Source organism: Cupressus sempervirens, chromosome 6 (genome assembly GCF_028749045.1).
Source record: "Cupressus sempervirens isolate cs-2001-9-10 chromosome 6, ASM2874904v1, whole genome shotgun sequence".
Classification (NCBI taxonomy): Eukaryota; Viridiplantae; Streptophyta; class Pinopsida; order Cupressales; family Cupressaceae; genus Cupressus; species Cupressus sempervirens.
The window spans coordinates 41,183,098-41,204,887 of record NC_143123.1 but is presented as its reverse complement, the minus strand read 5'-3'; the positions used below and the strand labels follow the sequence as shown (position 1 = coordinate 41,204,887).

At 35.3% G+C, this 21,790-nt stretch overlaps 1 protein-coding gene across 1 annotated transcript in view; it reads right to left on the bottom strand.

Moving 5' to 3' along the window:
• Window positions 1-4,375: 4,375 nt before the first annotated feature.
• Window positions 4,376-21,790, bottom strand: part of LOC149551012 (BTB/POZ domain-containing protein At1g30440-like) — a 43,740-nt gene continuing 26,325 nt past the window's right edge. The window contains exon 4 of the mRNA XM_089786576.1: window positions 4,376-5,150. Coding sequence (XP_089642702.1) covers window positions 4,575-5,150 — 576 coding nt within the window. The 3' untranslated portion in view covers window positions 4,376-4,574. The remainder of the gene's footprint in view (window positions 5,151-21,790) is intronic.

Here is a 21,790-nt window from a genome sequence, read left to right as displayed (position 1 = left end):
CCTGTGCACCTGCCTTACACTCTGATGTAATAGGTTCTAAAATGAGGGTTGTTCAATTATCAAATTGTACTAGTTTGTATGGTGTGCGAAGGACAAAGTGGTCACCCCATGCTTGTGCTCCTTCGGCACCTAGAGCCACACTAGTTTCTTCTTCACTTCTATTTGGATTCTCTACCTATGGTCTACACAAGTTTAGAAATTCTTCCCTCATTTCCTCAATCAGATTCAACCTTTTTCATGTCTCTTATCATAAATCCTTTGTACTTCTTAGTCCCAGGCGGTTAGGCAAACCATGATCTCCATTCAATGCACCTAATGTGGCACCATGGTCACCCTCTATGACCCCACCATGGTACCCATCAACGAGTTTCCTGATTCTTTGCCTCCGCTCAACTTGTTGTGGGAGGATCAAAGCCTGTTGTGCGACATGGACATCGTTATCATCATTTCTCTTCTATTTCTATTTTTATTCAATTGATTTGGCATCAATTCTTACAAAAAAAAAATTATAAATAACAAGAACACTTTTATTTACATATAATCTACGTACATCATCATGGGTCATCTTATGCAACCGTTACAGAGTTCAGTGCTCTTTTTCACTCACACTCCATTTACATTCCCACGGCCTAGGGCTCATGGGTTAGACCTCTATTGGGTTTCATCACAATCCTCTGATTCTCAACGGTTACATTCCAAGAAGTTCCTGAGAATTTGTTGTTTTCACTACTCCATCTCCATTTCCTCCCTTTGCCTTGCCTATGCCAGAAACGCTTGTGTAAACAGTCGAGGGAATTGATGCAATAGTTAGCTCGCGGCAAGGCTCATGTTCAGCGCATCCCACACGGTCTCCTTGGGAACCTCTTCACATACGACTTATGTTCGTACAAAAGCTTCAATACTTGCTCAAAACAAAATGTAGAAATTCATTGTCCATTCATGCTCCCCTTCATACAACGCGGTCACTCTGTTGTCATTCGTTCTCATCATCTCCAAGATAGGCATTCCCATTTATTTTATTCTTTGTATTGCATTGTTTGTGTTACTCTTCCCAGATTTAGAACTAGCAACGGTGTTGAATGCTTACAATAGCGGTAAATTAGATTAATATATATCACAAGAATAAGACAAATACAATGCTTCAAGAACCAGACATTCTTCATTAATATTTCTATGCTTAAGTATATCATATGCAAGTACAAGATAGATCGTGAATGACTACTATTGAATGCCTTCTCTCTTGAGGGAGAGTGTACATATAGGTCCCAAAGGGGTGTGATTGAACAGTCGCATCATAATGGAGCACCCTTCAAGTACTAACTAACTGACATCTTAACTAATCTCAACAACATAACACTTTTGCCAACAATAAATTTTGATCAGAAGTTTAATTGTAAAAACATATTTCTTTGAGACAGAGAAATATGAGATGAAAGCCCTTGAGAGATATTCTTTAGTGCATATTTCTCTGAGACAAAGAAATATGAGGTGAAAACCTGAGAGTGTTTATTTTCACACACGGGAGTAGCCATGATGGACGTCATGTTGAGAGACTCCATGATGACATCACGTTGAGTGACTCTGTGATAAGCACTTGTGTATATGTTTCTTTCCACACATGGGAGTAGCCATGGTGGACATCATGTTGAGTGACCCCATGACATTATCACATTGAGAGATTTTGTGATAAACTCTTTTCCAGAAATGGATGTAGCCATTGTGAGTGGCATGTGGAGACTCCATGACAAGGATGTCTAAAAAGTTGTCTCGCTACCAGAACTATTGATTTTATAGCATTAGAAATTATCTTTCTTTCCTAAATTTGAAATATATAAATAATCTGTTTTTTATTGAAAACAATGAAGGGTCCTCACTTTGATGGGACAAGACATTGAAGAGTCAAGACAATGAAGGGTCAAGACAAGTTTATATATTTCAAGAAGGAATTCACATAAACGCACAGATTGATATCTTTTGTTTTCTAAAAGATTGTAAAGCAGACTTATGCTCTTTCTTTAATTATATAACTGATATATTTGTGGTTGGGTTTTCATCCCTCAAGTTAGCATGTTTTCCCAGCATAATTATTTGTCTTATTGGATATTATTTTGTTTTTCTGTTTATTTTTCACTTCTAATATTAAAACTTCAACATTTGTAGGCAGTGTTTGGCATTTATTTTTAAATAAAGAACCTATTGTTTTTCTTTATTTCATTTTGCAGCATTTACTTGTCAATAAAAGACAATGGTGTTATTTCTAGTTCTGCAATTACATATTTGCACATTCATGACATCGACAGTGAAAATTCATGTGAACAATATCAAAATGTATCACATCATTCTAGAAGGGTGATAGGGTTGTCAACAGGCAAGCCAAAGATGCAAATTTCAAGGAAATTAAGAAAACTCATTTATACTAGGATAGATATTAATTAAAGGGATTCAGGGGTAACTATATCTAGGTGCATTAGAGCCCATTCTCCGCTAATTCATTCGCTGACAGAGTAGCAAGCCCACATATGGTCATTTATTCTATCTAAATCATGAATATAGTATTAAACAAGGAGTATTACCCATCATGACTCCCTTTTGGACCCTTCAAGATGACTAACCTTATAAAAAGAGGATGCCACTATCATTGAGCAATAGACTTCTGAACACCTGCAACAATGTTAGCTTCCCAAAAGAACAGATGAGCATCCAAGCTTTAGGTCATATCTTCCCACTACAAGCAATGATGGTAATCATGAACCAGGACTTGGAAGAGGTGCAAGGAAGAAAAGCCAGTTTGCATACAATGCAGATGAAATCTGAGTAAAAGGCAATCTGCCAAAGGTATCTAGTTATTAAATCAGAGGACCCTAAAACAATCCCAATCCCTAAGGAACTACTAGGTTTTAAGCTCATAGCGAAAACACAGATAAGGCAGGGAGCAGCCATCAACATCGTCTATCAAATTGCCATTTGTGATAAAACAATCATGGCTGATCATCAGAGTTCAAGCTACTGATGCAAACTCTCCTTTTCAAAATTTGAGAATGGAATTTTATTTAATTAACTTCTAAGGTCAAATGTACAAAATAGTGCAATATACCATTGCTCAAGGACTTGAAGCACTATTACTTTAGAGTCCATGCAATGTCTGCAGATTTTTGGAGTTATCATCCTAAATATTATCAATTTAATTTTAGGGCTTGGGTTGTTACATCTTTGAAATCCATGTCCTCCCAAGTCTGATATTTACAGTGTTACACAGGAACTCACACCCCCCTCCAAACCTCAGACTACCTGTCCTTGAGACATCCCTGCACTGGGTACTTGCGTACCCAAGTACCCCCACCTCCGCCATTGGAATGGGGACTCAGATTTCTATTTGAATTAAGATTTTTGAATGTTACTCTTGGGTATGTAAATAACAAGCATTTCAAGCTCTATATGTATATTATACAACACCCCTCCCTTCCTGCCCTTGCCGTCATCCCCTGGCCATCCCTTGTCGTCCCGAAAATGAGGCACATTATCCCCCCATCCCAAAAACTCCTCTTGACGTACCCCAGTACTGGTGTTACATTGGAAATATATCATGCTGAACATTTCAATTCAATTTTGGGTGTCAGGTAATTAGCCATCATCCTACTCAAGATACATGAGCCCAACTTCTAGTATGCACTGAGTACCACAAACAAATCTATGATGAGTTTGTATTCGCTTCAATCAACTTTAATAAAACATAAAGTGTCTATTATTTTAACAAAATTGTAAGCAAATGCTGATTCTAAGCACGAGTACTGGTTTTTTGAAGTGCCAATATTGGAGAGATAAATAATTGGCAATAAGTGATCTCATCCTTATTACATGTTTGGATTTGAAATCTACATCATACTAACTATTCTTGTCTATCTTATTTATAGTCATATTGCATTATCACAAGGGAAATGCTAGCTTTTCACTTGTCACATCCTCTAGATGTTTCCCTTCTTTACTTGTCAACCATCTTGAAGTAACTAATCTTTAACTAGTCCATTAAAATTCCTTGGTAGCACATCAATTATTTATTTAGGTGTGATATGGGCAATTATAGAAGTCATTCATTAATATGTCCAGCATGATATGCGGTGTATATAAGATAACGTGTGTTTATGGGTGTGTATTTACATGCACTCGGTGTAAATTATTATTTGGTTTTATTGCTTCCATTATACTTAAAGAAAAAAACACTTTGTTCGTTATAAGTAACTATTTAAACACTTGATTAGCTATCGTACTATCTCTACTTTGGAGTCCCCTTGACCTAATTTGGTAATTGGTGAACATATTATAATCCTTTTTTCTCTTTTGAAGTTTGAACATTGAGAAATTGATATATAGAAAAACGGAAAAAAAGAGATGAATGAATAAACAGATATAAATTCTTACATAAAATTACATAGAATTACAAGCCATCAAAATGGCTGGAAACTAGTACGTGACAATCAAAAACTGAGGCCAAACTGATAATTGCTGCAATATTTGCCAAGGTGCAAAAAACTGATGCAAAAAAATGCTATGTAAAATCAAGATGGATCAAAAGCAACTCAATCTGGGAGGTGAGGACTCTGTTTATGCCTTGATTTTCTGGGCCTAAGTTGTTCTGATTCTGCAGTATCTTCATTAGTTTGGTTATTGATAGCATCTTTTTCTGTGCTGCAAAACTGAGACTTTATCTTGAATCCAAGGGTTTTTGATGCAGAACCACCCTGGCCCTTCCCTTTTCCGAGTTTGTCAATCTCCTTTCTCATGCTTGAACATTCTTTTTCAAGCTCGAGAACACGTGCTCGGATGATATCCATGTCTGTTTTAAGAACTTGATTTTCCCTAATAATGTTAGGACGGCCCTCGCCACGTACATTTTGTGGTGGTAATGCCCCATCATTTGATATACCCACATTTTGCCTTGAGGGTCGTGAAGCATCAAGGTTTTCAGAAACTAGAAAACAACCTGCAATAGCAGTTCTTAACTGCATCTGCTCAAAGAATAATACTTGTACAACAACCCTAAGTGGAAGCCTTTCATTTTGTGCAGCATGAGTACAAGCTTCCAGTGATAGCTTCTGGCAATCCATGAGCTTACATAGCTGTTCTCGGTCCTGATCAGTAATCCAAGGATGTGCCTGAGAACAAGAATAAATTAGATTCAGGCGATAAGTTGTATCAGATACATGGGCAATAGCATGAAAATTATAGCAGTATCACAAACATATAATATTTTCATTTACATTAACAGATAATAATGCAGAATATAAAGCATAGACAATAGTGTTTTATGTAATCTCTCTCCCTCCCTTTGCCTGTGCATCTGCCTCTCTCTTCCCTGGATGCACACTGCACATACGAGTACTTTACCAGCATACAGTCTTCCATTAACTAAGTTGGTTATCATATATGGACAAACAGAAAGATACCTCTAGTTATTTTCATGAACGTACTACAGGTAAGTAACAAAGGTCAACTATCAAATATAACTAGTTTTATTTTCATGTGAACAAGCCCAAATGGGAATTCCAGTCAGGATAACCAATCATAGATATAATTTCCAGTTTTTTGTACCTTCAACAGAAACAACTATTTTTATTGCCACAAATAAAACTCATAAAGAATAATAGCATATAGTCATACACTCCTAACCCAAATTGCAGGACTTGCCAAGCTTATACAGAAAGAGAGGTGATGGATCAAAGATATAATTTCCAGTTTTATTATCTTATAAAAAACACATAGTTTTGTCATCACAAAGAAATGAAATAGTATAATAACACGTAAGCCCCAAACCATACCCAAATCACAGCTCAAGCTTAGAGAGAGAGAGAGAGATTTGTCAACACAGTAAAATAATATGGCATAATATACATAGCCCTATTTAGACCCAAATAATTGATCTTGTCTAAGTTTAGAGAAAGGGAGAGGAGAAGGGAGAGGAAGCATATAGTTTTGTTGCCACAGGAAATTTAAATAGTATAAGAGCATAAAAACCCCTAGCTACATCCAAATTGCAGGTTTTATTAGGTTTGCACAACACAGATTTTCAGAAATCCTAGAACAGCATAAGCCGGAACAGAAATGCTGCAGTGCACCATGCAAAATAAATAATGCTGCACATTTTTTCATAGTTGGTTTACCATTTAATTACTGATTTATTAGCTCTAGCATCTGAAATGCGAAATGCTGAGAGAAATCAACTTTATAGCCAGTTCAGAAGGGATAAGATGTTCCTGGACAATTCACGCCCATAAAATTAGGATATGATAAATGGATTAACTATAGCTGGTAGTTTGTTTCTGCCAGCTAATTAAGTTACAATACACACATGCAATATTAGGCAGAACAAGGATCTGCACATGATTGACAGTAACCTTACTAATCCAGATTTCATACTTGAACATAAACTTGAGATGCATGCTTAATGTTGGTTACGAGGCATAAATAAAGAGATTAGTATTGTGATTTTGCTGTGTATCAGCAATTGTTTTAGTACATGGACCATGTAGCAGTTCAAGAATTACTTGTATTTGATGTATTCAAGTATAAAATTGCTTATGAGAAATATTATATTTATACTAATCATCATTTTGTACAAGCATAGCTAAATGTATAAACTCCAGTTACTTTCAGTCATTAATTCCACAGGACGTGTCCCCCAGAAAATTGAAATTTTTGTACACAGGGATGACCCTGAATCTGGGGGACAGCTGGGAAACATCCTACCAACACCAAGCAAGAGACCTCCCAAGACTTGGTGACAACTCGGAAACATTCTGTCACCATCCACCCACTTCCACCACCAGGCAGAAAAGAACCCTTGGATATCTCCCTCAAAGAGAATACACCTTCCCTATGTTGGTCCTAAATGATTAGATTACTGAGAGGGGGACTGAATCAGTAATCAGCAAATCAAACCACTTTTTCACCTTTTAAACCACTAACTGGTAACTCCCCTAATGCATCAAATAAAACATCCAACACATGAAATCATTCACACATTTTGACACAAGGATTTTGGTTACACAGAAACCCAAATTGAATCAAGATTGCAGTGAGGATTAGTACCCATAAATAATTTGCACTCTCCTGAAGTACACCCTAATAGGAGTTTACAAAGACACAGTTAGGCACCACCCTGTTAGGGGATTTACCTCTAGCCTTGTTAGGAGCTTTACCTTGTTAGAAGTAACCTCGTTAGAGGACTCTGAACACTAGCTAAAGGTGTCACCCTGTTAAAAGATTTACAATGAGGACTTGTTAGGATCCACCCGGTTAAGGGATTTCACCTGTTGTAACTATTAGGGAGCAACAAAAAGGTTGATATGTAATTCATGGTATTTTGTGCCAACGGTCAAACACGTTTTGAGTCTTGACCTATCATGGGCTTCCTCTAGAATTCCGTACACAAACTCAATCTTGATCATTGTGATGCCAAATCATCACCTCCACATGTATATCCATGTCACTAGATTACAATCAACTCATCCCAAGTCACTACAACTTTGTCACCTATTACTGATTCCAATTAACCAATCGTTACTCAAGAACTCATTCTCAGTTAACATGTTTGTCTCTTATTTGACCTATCTATCTCTTCTTTAACTTGTCTGTCATGGCTTCATAGGTCACCTGTCTAACCTAAAATTGTTTCAGCTATCATCTTTCCATCCTGGAAATGCTTTACCTGTCATGATAATGAGTTGTTATCGTAACTATATCAGCATTAATGTCTCGTGAACATCATCCTTCTCAACATCCTGTGATCGCTCCACTTCATTCATTATGGATTTGATAAACCAATCAAATCACCTATCGATTATCACTAATTGCTCATAGTAGTTGCACTGTTACCTTACCAGTCATCTTATTCTTCTCTTCACCAGCTGCATCATACACCTTATTCTCTTTACAACACTCAACTACATTTGGCAACTTGCCAAGAACACTAGGTCAATAGTTGACATCAATGACAACGCGATGACTAATCATCATGCAGTCAAATCATCACTTCTTCCCATCATCATTTATGCCAACGTCATCACACCCTCTGTTATGTCAGCAATCTCCCCCTTTGGTGTAACCTGATTTCTCGGGTCTTAATTAACAACTAACATACAGTTATAATTTCATTTTCATACGAAGACAATGATATCATTCATGTTCATGTGAATAAGATTTACCGTTAAAATCAGTTGGACAATTTTTTTTTAAACTAAGAACTTAAAACACCATCAAGGAATTTAATATAGAAAGTAATATCCACGCACCTTGGAATTTGAATCGATAAATCAATGTAGGGATGCTTCTGCAACCACCTAGGTTAGTCCGCAAATACCTCTATAACAATATCAAATAACGAAATTCTTTCCAATACCACTATACCAAAATCTATTGACAATTATCAATAATTACCACTATATAAAATTAGGGCATCACATATCACTGTATCAATTAGAGCATCGTTTACCATTGGTTCATTTAGGGCTTTCAGTTATCTTGATATCACTTAGGGCTTCGGATACCACTGATTCAAATAGGGCTTCCAATACCACTCATTCAGTTAGGACTTCTGATACCACTGTATCATTTAGGGTTCCAATTAACTCTGAATCAATTAGGGCTTCTGATTCCTTTCCATCCAATTACTTTACTGTTGTAGGAATTCAAGATTAGAAAATATGCTTATATTCAATTTTCATATAAATGAAATCAATCCATAAATCTATCTCTTGCATCTAGGTGTAGCAATGAAACAACTCAATTAATCTTACCTCCTTGCATATTAATCATAAAAGTGATAATACTTGTTTCCGACAACCAATTGAATGTATGACTTATCTTTGTCGGATGCACCTCCGATAACTTACGGAGAGGTGAAACATTGTCAGGAGCCTAACCACCCAACCTCGGACCAAATCTTATCCCCAGATGATCTCTAACGAGAAAGGCCCTCCCTACCCGAAATAGGCAAGGGTCATCTTGCCATCCACTAGGCATTCTGGTATTTTAACATACAACTTGGCAGCAGGAGATCACAATTCATGCATGAGTTATTAATTAATTCATATTAAAAATGATAAACATTGTTTTGTTATATCTGATACTGATTCATGTTATTGATGATTCCTTTCTCTCACCTCATCACCCATCCCCTTGGCTACACAGCCGGGTGAGTCCCAGGTATTCGGAATTCTCAGAGCAGACGGCTCTATCAATTATTCAAAAAAAAGGATTACATACATCCAGCATTTCACACTCTGTGATTACATAATTATGTTCTTTAAAGATTTCAAAATTGAATGCTTAATTAATTAATTTAATCATAACTGATTTCTCTTATGCGTACTTGCAGATTAACTCCACCTCTTTACCATTCATGGCATCTTTGCCAATGAATCCTAGGTGCTTGAAAGATTATAACCATTCTATTTAATTTACACCTCTTCACCCTTCATGGCTTCTTTGCCGGTGAATTCCTCAGTGTTTGGGCGTTAAGATATTATTTACACCTTTGAAGAGTGTTTGGGAAAAGGGTGATAACACATGCATAAATATTGATTCATGTAATTTAATTAAGATTCCATCATTGAATTCATAAATGAGATAATATCAAGGATATTTGAAAAAGATCTCAAAGTATTACGGAGAAGGTATCAGCAAAAATATCAGACTATGGATAATAAAAGATGATAAGCATGCATCAATATTATGCTTTCTATTCAGTCTACTATTATACTGTACGGCAGCATCTCTATATTTATGGATAGACGATCCAAGTAAGACTTGATCTCTTAGAATTTCAATTAGCAAGGAGTATGGAGAGCTGACTGTATATGGTTTAAAACTTGGTAAGGAAAACACATGACCTGCAAGATGTTTTGGTATCATCCACCTGCGGCCTGAACTCTTGATCACACACTATCAATTCTTTTCCTCCAAGTTCAATTGATGGTAGAGCTTAGCAGATTAATGTGAGCAATCGGGAATATGCGCTGTGTGTTTGGATGTATCTTGACTCCCGCAAATCTAAGACTTGATTCCGACTTCAATCCAACAGCAATGATAAACAGCAAGGTGAATAAATTTGCTTTACCACAGTGATTCGGGGTGCAAAAAGTATGGTATTCGGCAGAGAGAGATAGTGTTTGCAAACGCATACGTAGAGGATGGAGAGAAAAGAAGTATGAGCCTCCTAATTCAATCACGGCTTCTTAATAACTAAGTCAAGTCTCCTCGACTTCCATCTGTTTTCAAGAAGTCTATTTGAATTCCAAAAACATAAATTCAATTTAACATGCCAAATATTAATCCGTTAAAAGCAAGAATATTAAAAAGAAAAGAATAGAATTCGAAGATTATAATTGGAAAATTATAATAATTCAAATGTTATCATAATTCGAACGTTATTATAATCTTATATGCACATGTAACATCACTTTATTAATTATTAAATTATAATGGTGCCAAATCATTTTTATTTATATGCACGTTTATAAATATTTATTAAAATAATATGATGAAAGATAAATTAAAATCCTTTGAAACATGTTTTATATTTTAACTCAATTATTTTAATTAAATTAATTATTTAAATCACTCATGCGGTTCCACTGATGTATCTTGTTTCAAGTCGCTAGATCCTCTACCAATCTGCCCAGTGATGGTGATGCTTCTACCTGATTCTTTTCTGACAATGCTTCCACCCCCTTCGACATGTTTCCTGCAACGAAATTCCCCACAGTTAAATTATATTATCATAATGAACTATTTAATCATAATTGATCATAACGGTTAACCATCTTCTCAATTCCATGAATTCGTGATTAACGATCAACTAGCATGTTATCTTCACTTGAAATCATAACGACTATCTATCTTACCATTTCGCCAGATTATAACAAATTAAACTACCGACTGACTTCATGTGAACCTCAACGGCTATATTTCAAATTAGGTCAAAAATTGGGATGTAACATTTGGTATTGATGGCAAAACATACTATACTTGACTTCTTGCATAAATCTGTTTAGCAACAATTACTAGAAATAAAATGTTTCCACTTCTATCTTCACCTTGAAATGTTCATTTTTATATAGATTCTCCCTCTTTCACTACACTTTCCTATTCATTATTCTCTCCTCTCCTTTCTTCTCAATCTCTCCTTTATCCATCTTCTGTTCTTCTCTCATTAAGTCATCTTCTCATTCTTTCCATGAAGTCAATCTTCTCATTTTCTCCCCCTTTGACAATAGTGCCAAAGGTGTCAATGTATCTCTGTGATTTGTTCTGCAACCTTTCCTTCCTCAATACACACCTCTTCAATCAGCAACTGCTCCCCCTAAGGAGCAGCATCCATACATAAATTCAAAACACAAGATATTCATGACTGCACTTGAATTAATGCAATTGTGTCTTCTTCCAATTCAACTCAGGTGAGGGAATTACCCCTAACCTACCCCTCAAGTATTCAAACATATCCTTAGGTAGTGTCTTTGTGAATATGTTTGCTACCTGTTCCTTAGGTGGCACATACTCCAACTTTACCTCCTTTGCTTGGAACTATTCTCTACAATAATGATGGCTATGTTCTTGGTCTTAGAATGCATTACTGGAATCTTTGAGATGTTTATTACAGTAGAGTGCATTACTAGACTGATACTTGATGGCTATGTGCTTGGTCTTAGAGTGCATTACTGGACGCTTTAAAATGTTTATAGCACTTGTGTTATCACAGTAGATAACTACAAGTTCATCTATCTTTTCCTGTATTCCTTCCAAAATTTGCTTGATCCATATTACCCGTGTACAATTTATCGCAGCAGCAACATACTCTACCTCAGCTGTAAGCTGTGATACACAATTATGTTTCTTACTTGTCAAAAAAAATAGTCTGTCACCCAAAAAGAATGCTCCACCACTTGTGCTCTTCCTATCATCCGCATTACCTGCCCAATCAGCATTGGTATATGTATTTAATGTGAAATCTCCTTGGTGTCCATACCATAAACCATATTCTTCAGTTCCCTTGAGATATTTGAAGATTCTCTTCTCTGCAATCAAGTGGGATTCCTTTGGATTAAAGGAAAATCTTGCTACTAATCCAACTGTTCATGTTATATCTGGTCTGCTACACACCACATATTATAGTTCACCAATCATGGATCTGTACAATGTATCATCCACTACCTTTGTATCATCTTCTTTGGATACCTTGCAACTTATTATCATTGGAGTGCCAAATAGTTTTGAATCTTCCAATCCAAATGTCTTTAGTGTCTCCTTTATGTACTTGATCTGGCTGATGTAAATACCATCCTTAAGTTGATAGATCTACAAAGATATGAAGAATTTGATCTCACCAATCATAAACATTTCAAATTCCTTCTTCGTTTCTTCTGAGAATGCAATGCTCATCATATCATTGCCTCCAAAGAAAATGTCATCAAAAAATATCTCTACAATCAATAACTTGTCTTCATTTTCTACCTTCAGGTACACATTGTTGTTGTCACTTGTCCTTGTGAATCCACTTTTGATCAAGTATGAATGTGACCTTTCATACCATGCTATCAGTGCTTTTTTTAATCCATATAGTGCCTTTTGTAATTTGCACACGATGTTCTTCCCTTCTAAATTGGCAAACTTCTTCTTTCAAGATTCCATTCAAAAACGTTGACTTGACATCCATTTGATAAACTTTGAATCATTTGTAAGCAGCAAATACAAGTAGTATTTTGACCCCTTCTAGTCTTGCCACAGGTGCAAAAGTCTCTCCATATACTAGTTCTTCCTCTTTTGCATTACCTTTGCAAACTAGCCTTGCTTTGTTCCTGACCACTTCACCTGTTTCATCCATCTTATTTCTGAAAACCCATTTGGTTCCAGTTACATTATTATCCATTGGTTTGGGCACTAGAGTCCATGTTTGGTTCTTTTCATTTTGTTTCAATTCTTCCTTCATGACCTTTACCCAATTTGTGTCCTTTAAAACAACTTTTACAGTTTTTGGTTCAAATTGAGATTACAAACATGCACTCTCTCTTGCCTTTCTTATAGTTAATACACCAGCATTCTTATCTCCAATTATTTGATCTGGAGAATAATTTAGCTTGAGATATATTGGTAGTAACGGTTCTACTCTAGAAGCTTCTTCAACTGCTTGAATTGGTTCTTGTAAATTCTCTTGTTCTACCACCAGTTGTGTTGTAGCATCCTATTCAACTATCTGCATGTAGACAAATCCTTTGTAGTCTTTTGGTTCTTTATTGCTAGACTCAACATTCTATTAAGAGTACTCATCAACTCTCACATTTGTACTTTCTATCATCTTGTTTGTCCTTTTGTTGTAGCACTTGTAAGCTTTGCTCTTAGTGGAATAGCCTAGGAATATTCCTTCATTAACTCTAGAATCAAACTTTCCTAAAAAATCATCTCTTTTGATGTAACATTTGCTTCTAAATACTTCAAAGTAACGCACATAGGGAGATCTACCATACCATAGTTCATAGGGTGTCTTATTTGTTCCTTTCTTCAATTGTACCCAGTTCAATGTGTAGACTCTAGTGCTCACCGCTTCTCTCCTTAAGGTTTGAGCAACAACTTTCTACAACATCAGTGTTCTTGCAAAATCAATGATCAATCTGTTTCTTCTTTCTGCAATTCCATCCTGTTGACATGTCCTAGGAGCTGACACTTGCCTTCTAATTCCATGTTCCTCACATTCTGCAATGAATTCATGTTAAGTGAACTCACCTCCTCTATCCAATCTTAAACATGTCATCTTCTTACTGGTTTCCCTTTCTACTCTAGCTTTGAAGATCTTGAACATGTAGAATGCATCCGATTTACACTTTAGAAATACAACCCACATCATCCTGGAATAATCATCAACAGATTTCATGAAATACCTGTCTCCATGATAACCCTGAGTTCCTATGGGACCACACCGATCTGTTTGAACTAAGTATAGAATACCTTTGGAAGTGTAACTCTTACTAATAAAGCTAGGACTGGTTAGCTTTCCAAGCAGACGATCTTTGCACATTACATTGTTTGGTTTATCTAGATTAGGCAATCCCGCTTACTACTTTCATCTTGCTTAGTTTGATCAAATTATCGAAGTTAACATGACAAAACTTTTTATACCACAACCTGCAATCATCAGCCTTAGCAAACAGACAAATTCTAACAGTAGAATTCAATTGGAATAAGTTACCTCTAGTTTGTTCACAAGTACTGATCACATCTCCTGATTTTCCAGGGATCCTGCACATTCTTTTGTTGAACTCCAATCTGTATCCTTTGTTATTTTAGTCAGCAACACTTGATAGATTGTATTTTAATCCTTCAACAAAATATACATTTTCCCACTCTGTTTTATCATTCAAAACAGTAGTACCTTTATCTTTTACTGTGCAGGGACTGTTGTTTCCAAACTTTAGCGCTCCACCATCACATTCTTCCACTCTAATGAATTTGCTCTTATCACTGCTCCAAGCAGACAATATTTGCACATTACATTGTTTGGTTTATCTAGATTAGGCAATCCCGCTTACTACTTTCATCTTGCTTACTTTGATCAAATTATCAAAGTTAACATGACAAAACCTTTTATAGCACAACCTGCAATCATCAGCCTTAGCAAACAGACAACTTCTAACAGTAGAATTCAATTGGAATAAGTTACCTCTAGTTTGTTTGCAAGTACTGATCATCTCCTGATTTTCCAAGTATCCTGCACATTCCTTTGTTGAACTCCAATCTGTATCCTTTGTTATTTAACTCAGCAACACTTGATAGATTGTATTTTAATCCTTCAACAAAATATACATTTTCACACTGTGTTTTATCATTCAAAACAGTAGTACCTTTACCTTTTACTGTGCAGGGACTGTTGTTTCCAAACTTTAGCGCTCCATCACATTCTTCCATTCTAATGAATTTGCTCTTATCACTGGTCATGTGATGTGAACAAACACTCTCAATTATCCATTCTTCATTATTGTTCATGCTGGAGATCAAGGCTTTCTCATCACTTCTAGTAAAATCTTCCTTGAGTGCAACAAGTACAATTTCTTCTTCCTTTTTTCCATCAGACTCTTCATTGGTAACACCTTCTGCAATGTAGTAAGCCTTATTGATCTCCTTTGATTTATTTTTCTTATCCTTCTTTCTTTTTTCAGGACATTTGAAAGAGAGATTGTCCAATCTTCTTGCAGTTAAAACACTTTAAAGGTAGGATACCTTTGTACTTGCCACTTCCTCTTCTTGCAGGAGCAAGGGTGATAGAATACATTGAAAGCAACTTCTATCTTAGGCATACTATTATCAAAGTTACTAAACCCAAAAGTTGTTAACTTGTCTATTAGCGATTCCAAAGTGACTGCACCAGTGCCTAAAGATATAACCTCTTGAATAGTTGAAACTCTAATAGCATTTTTAGGCAACAGGATTCTAAGAATTTTACTTAACACAAGTGTTCCACCGGCACCTTTGATAGGAGCAACTAATTCTTTGATCCTTTGGTTGTACTGCTCAATGTTCTCATTCTCCATCATTCTCATCTCGTCAAATTTTCCTTTTAAGCTATCCACTTTTGCCTTTTGCACATGAGCATCTCCTCCATATACTGTCTTCAGTTTCTCCCACATATCATAGGCTGTATCCAAGTATTTAACATCACATATTCTACATCTAAAAGAGTTCTTGCAATGGCATACATTGCAGTTGTGCATTCTTGTTGAATCCTCAACTGATCTTCATTAAGAGTTCCTACAGGGGTAACATACTGTGTGATCACGTGATTCCAATATTGCTCTCCTATACCTCTGAGATAGAGCTTCATCTTTCCACACCATAGTGGGTAGTTTCCTCTTGAGAACTTAGGAGCCTCCTTCATCGTCTTGAATCTTTACCTCAAGTTGTTAAGCCTTCACCATAATAGAGGACCAGAGATCTAATACCAATTGTTGATCCTCAGTGATTAGATTATTGAGAGGGGGGGTGAATCAGTAATCAACAAATCAAACAACGTTTTCACCTTTTAAACTACTAACCGATAAATCACTTAATGCATCTAACACATGAAATCATTCACACATTTGACACAACGATTTTGGTGCACGGAACCTAACTTGGACCAAAACCACGATGGGAATTAATACCCAAAAATTATTTGCACTATTATGAGTACACCCTATTAGAAGCTTAACCCTTGTTAGGAGTTTATAAAGACATTGTGGTCAGAGTGGGGTTGTCGTTGCACCAAAAGCGCAATCTATCAATGCCTGATACAACCACTCAACTTATAATACACAAGAGGTAGTTAAGCCCTTGTCTCGAATCCTGAGGGGAGCGCTGAACAAATTTCCAACAATCTCCCCCTTAGTGTTACTCGAGGGTCTAAGGATTAGAACCTGTGACCAAGCTCTAATACCACTTGTTAGAATGGGGTTGTCATTGCACCAAAAGACCAATCTATCAATGCATGATACAACAACTCAACTTATAGTACACAAGAGGCGGTTAAGCCCTTGTCATGAATCTCGAGAGAAGGGTTGAACAAATTCTCAAAAACTGTCAAGTGCCACCCTGTTAGGGAATTTACCTCTAGCCCTGTTAGAAGCTTTACCATATTAGGAGTAGCCTCATAAGAGGACTTAAAAAATTAGCTAAAGTGTTACCTTGTTAAAGGATTTACAATGAGGACCTGTTAGGATCCACCCGGTTAAGAGATTTCACTTGTTGTAAGTTTGTAACTGTTAAAGAACAACAAAAAGGTTGACCTGTAAAATAGCACTACCTCTACCAGATCGGATCCTCTTAAGCTCTCTAACTCTTTTCAACTCACTTCTCTTCTTTCTAGCTGGACCGCACCTTCCACTTCTTCTCACACAAGCTGGACAAGATCAACAACATCAAACTTGTCCTTTCAACTGTCATATTGGTTTTTTGCCACCTCCACCTACTTAACCGAACCCTAAATGTACTACTATTGGGAAATTCAAATATCTCACTCAGATCCAACTGCCATAAGATGTTATCTTATATCACAAGTCACCTTTCACGGTTGCACCTACCAATTTATAGTATTTTCTACCAGAGGTCAAACACATTTTGACCTATCATGGGCTTCCTCTAGAATTTTCTCCACAAACTCAATCTCAATCATTGTGATGCTAGATCATCACCTCCACATGTATATCCAAGTCACTATTACAATTGACTCACCCCAAGTCACTACAACCTTGACACCTGTCACTGATTCCAGTTAACCAATCGTTACTCAAGAACTCATTCTCAGTTATCTTCTTTGACATATATATCTCTTCTTTAACTTGTATGTCATGGCTTCACCGATCACCCGCCTAACTTGAAATTGTTTCACCTGTCATCTTTCCATCCTGGAAATGCTTTACCTATCATTGTAACTATATCAGCTTCATTGTCTTGTGAACATCATCCTTATCAACATCCTGTGATCGCTCCACTCCATTCATTATGGATTTGAAAAAACAATCAAATCACCCATCAACTGATACTAACTACTGATAGTAGTTGCACTGTTACCTTACCGGTCATCTTATTCTTCTCTTCACTAGTTGCATCATACACCTTATTCTCTTTACAACACTCAATTATATTTGGCAACAAGCTAAGAACACTAAGTCAATAGTTGATGTCAATAACAATACAATAACCGATCATCATGATCAAGCCTAAAATTTGTCTCCAGTTTTTGACGTTTTCCCATCCTTTACACTATTTATTGGTCACAAAAATTTCTATACTTGTAGGTTTCTTAAAGCACCACAAGCAAGAACATGTTGATAATAGGTTCAATGTGTTGATTCATATTACACCTTACAACGATAACTTGGAGTGTTTACAGAGAAACCAAAGATGTGTATCAGCATGGTCAAACAGCAAGACTGCCTCATAACTCTTTCTCAAAAAAGTGGCAGGTTAGAAAAATAATCTCAACTACAAGTGGATATTCAGAAAACAAAACTCACTCATAACTTCAATGCTGCAGTGAGAACAGCTATAGCAAGCACCATGGCAAAGATAAAATCTTCATATCTTACCCAAATCTTCATATCTTACCCACTACTTATATTCAAACAATATATTAAAAGTTGTAATTAGGAGAATATAGAAAGCATTGAGTATTCAAACAAGCAAATTAATCAAGATTGATTCATAGAAATCTAAACTGAAAATACATCAAAGATGTCAAGTAAATATGATAGGTCTTCATTGAATGATGCTACATAGTAAATAGTAAGAGACATTAAAGCCATGGAATGCCCTACTTCATAGAAACAAACGCAGCTAAAGGAATTTGTTTACCACATAACAGAGATATGGTTTGTCCATATCAATATCTAATACCAAGTTTCACCTGGCTTGTGCTACAGATGTAAAAATTGATATCGAACTACATGGCATTTAACATCCTAAGGAACAATCATATAAGTAAAATGAGATTATATGCAGTATATGGGAAGGACTGATGAATATTGGCATTGCATTCTATTCTGGAAAGTTGTGAGCTTTAAATGTGGTCACTATAATAAATCTGTGTTTCCCCATTCTGCAGATAAAGAGTGACACTGAAATTTGCTCTTTATATCAAACATACACAGATTTATGGCTACATGATGTTGTACTTAAGCAGACCCGATGCATCCAATACTGGATAAAAAGTCATATAAGGAATAGCAACAGCAGTGAGGATGTTGTATGTGCTCGCTATTATACAGAACGGTGCCATCAGACAAGTGTTTTTATTCAACATTAAAGACATGTGAATGAAGGAATAATAAGACCCGCATTGACCCTCTACATTTAATTTTTCAGAGAGAAAGATACAGACACTTGGAATACCCGACTCAACCTCATCCACGGCAAAGAAATCAACAAAGAAAGCAAAAAATGATACCCATACAAAGAGAATGGACCTGCTAAAAGTTTCACAGTCAGTAATACTAAAGAGACGATATGATAGGAGCCGTTTGGAATGGTGCAACTAAGGTTCATACGATGGAAAGGGCAGCGAGGACTCTACATCCTAACTATGTTACCAGAAACGAGAAACAAGAAACCTAACCGCAACGTAAACGTGACGAGAAAAGAAAATTTGAAAGGTTGCGTAAAAGAAACGTATTATATATATATATATATATAACCAAACTAATTTATTTCTTAGAAATTAATTCTTAATTCTATCTTAAATTGTATTAATAAATTACTAATTTAATTGCACAAAAAAACTAATAGTTGATTGTTACTAGAGTAATTCGCTAAATTTTATAAAATCTTAAAAACTTTAAAAAGAAACTTGATAAATAACACTCTATGTTTCCAAATATTAACAAAATTAAAACTACTACTTCGTTAACAAGCAAGACTGAAACTGTTACTTCATTTACAAACTAAAACAATACTAAAACTAGTTTAACAAAAATAAAACTACTACTTCACCGCCTGTTACTTTCCCTATGCACCCTATAAAATATATTAATGGTTTTTAATTTAAACATTATTCTCACACAAGACAGAAATTATTTATAGTTTTTTAATTTATAACCTTATTCCCACACAGAAACGGCCGTTGTGTGACGGGAAACTTGTTTCACATGTCGCAACGTGAAACAGGGCTTCCCCGTCACGTTTCTGGCAACTATGCATCCTGATTGCTTGGAATACCATTTCCGATTGCAAGTCGCATCAAGAATGGGCCTTGTTTATATTATACAGACCTTTCAGAAATGCATTGCCAGGGTTATACACCCAGAGATTCCAGTTGAGTGACACACATCCACCGCATCCATTCTCAATCAGTCAACATATATCGAAGTTTCAAACTATTAAAAGGGTTGAGATTATCATCAATTCATATAATATTAAGAAATAATATTGAAGTTGCACCGATAAAGTCTAATAATCATTGGTGCCCATAAAGATGCAATTATATTATAAGAAAAGGAGCCCGATGAATTGCAAGATTGAAGACAATAATTATTAAAGGTAAAAGTGAGGTCAACTGCATGGAAAAGGGAATAGCACATAATGAGCAAGACGAGGAAAGTCTGTTCTTGATTTATATTTCCATCTTATAATCATGGGCGTTCAGTTTCAACCTCCAGGCAATGATTGAAAGAATGAAGAGTATGGTGTGAATTAAGTGGCAGAAATAATATTTATTTGCCTTGATATGGAGAGAGATAAAAACAAAAGTATTAATTATACTTATATGTCGTTAGTCTAAGAAAGCTAATTAAAACTATATTGGCAAAAGGTGCAATTATAATCAAAGATAGGAGGTTAATTTAATAGTCCCTATAAGGCAGGGAAATAATGTTCCCGGATTCCGTGTTCATTTATTTTTGAAACCTAAAAATTGTACAGCTCTAAAGTTCAAGGATTGTTTATTTAAAAAATCATTTCTATCTACAAATTCTGATTTTTCGATTGGACAGTGAGAATTTTGCTGGGGTTAAAGGCATTTTAATAAAATAAATTAATAGAGAAAAATGAAACGGAGGACAACTGTGCAGTGGACATAAATGCATTTACGGCAACGACTTTAAAAGGATTTACTCTTCGTTTAGTCGGTAGATGTGATGGAGTTACTTCATGGAGTTATTTCGATGTGATAAAATCATATGGTAGACACCTGTACAAAAGGTATTTTACACGTCCAAATCATCCTGCAACACACACAGTTTTATTTTCTATTTTCAATATCTGTTGTTTTCTGTAGATGCTGCATATAATGTGGAAAAAAGTTCAAACATCCGATGGTTGAATGGTAACTGTACTTTTTTAAGAGTTTAAATTTTAGTAATTAAATACATACTATATATTTGTTAAAGATAAATTAAGAATATTGAATGTGGTGATTGTTTTTAAAATTGATTGGATATAGATTAAAAATATATTTAATGTAGTTTAATCTATCATTCTATTTTTATTATGATGGATTATTTATTTTGATTTAAAATATCAATTGTAATTTGGAATTTCTAGTGATAAATATTTATGAATAAATTTTTAAAAATTCTAATATAATTTATATAAGATACCAAAATATCTATATTAAAAATAATAATAATAGTCCACCTTTCAAATGTTTGTCTATAATGCATGGCCCAAAGAACATAGATTATTTACTGTATCAACAATTAATATTTCATTTAGGATAGAATATCACGTTCACAACATGCTCATATAAAAGAAGAGGATATTTAATTATAGGCAAGTTCACTTTAAATTAGAACAAAATGATAAATTGCTAATAAAGAAATAGATATTTAAGAAACTAATTAAATTACCTCAAAGTGAAGGCAAGAAATTATGCAGAGCTATGGAAACTAAACTAGTTTTGAACACTAACTATAATAATAACTCTTATATTTTCAACCTTGCTGGTCAATCTTCAAGAAGGCAGGGACTCCAGCTCAAACAGAGCTCTTGTTTAAAAAGAGAAAAGTAAGTTAATTTATTTAAAAAGAGATAATGACTTTTCCTTTGTAAAGTCACATCTTCAAACAAATAGAATATAAATATGAAGTAGTTTATTTGAAAAAAGGACATATTCGAAGAAAAACATATTCTCAAGGAGGAGCATTTTATATTTATTTGTATGGAGGAATAAGGGCTATAATATGACTTTGTAATATAAATTCTATTATTTCATTTTAATGATAAAATAAAGTCTTCTGTTTATTTTTAAATGGCATGGAGATTCAAACTACAAATGAATCGT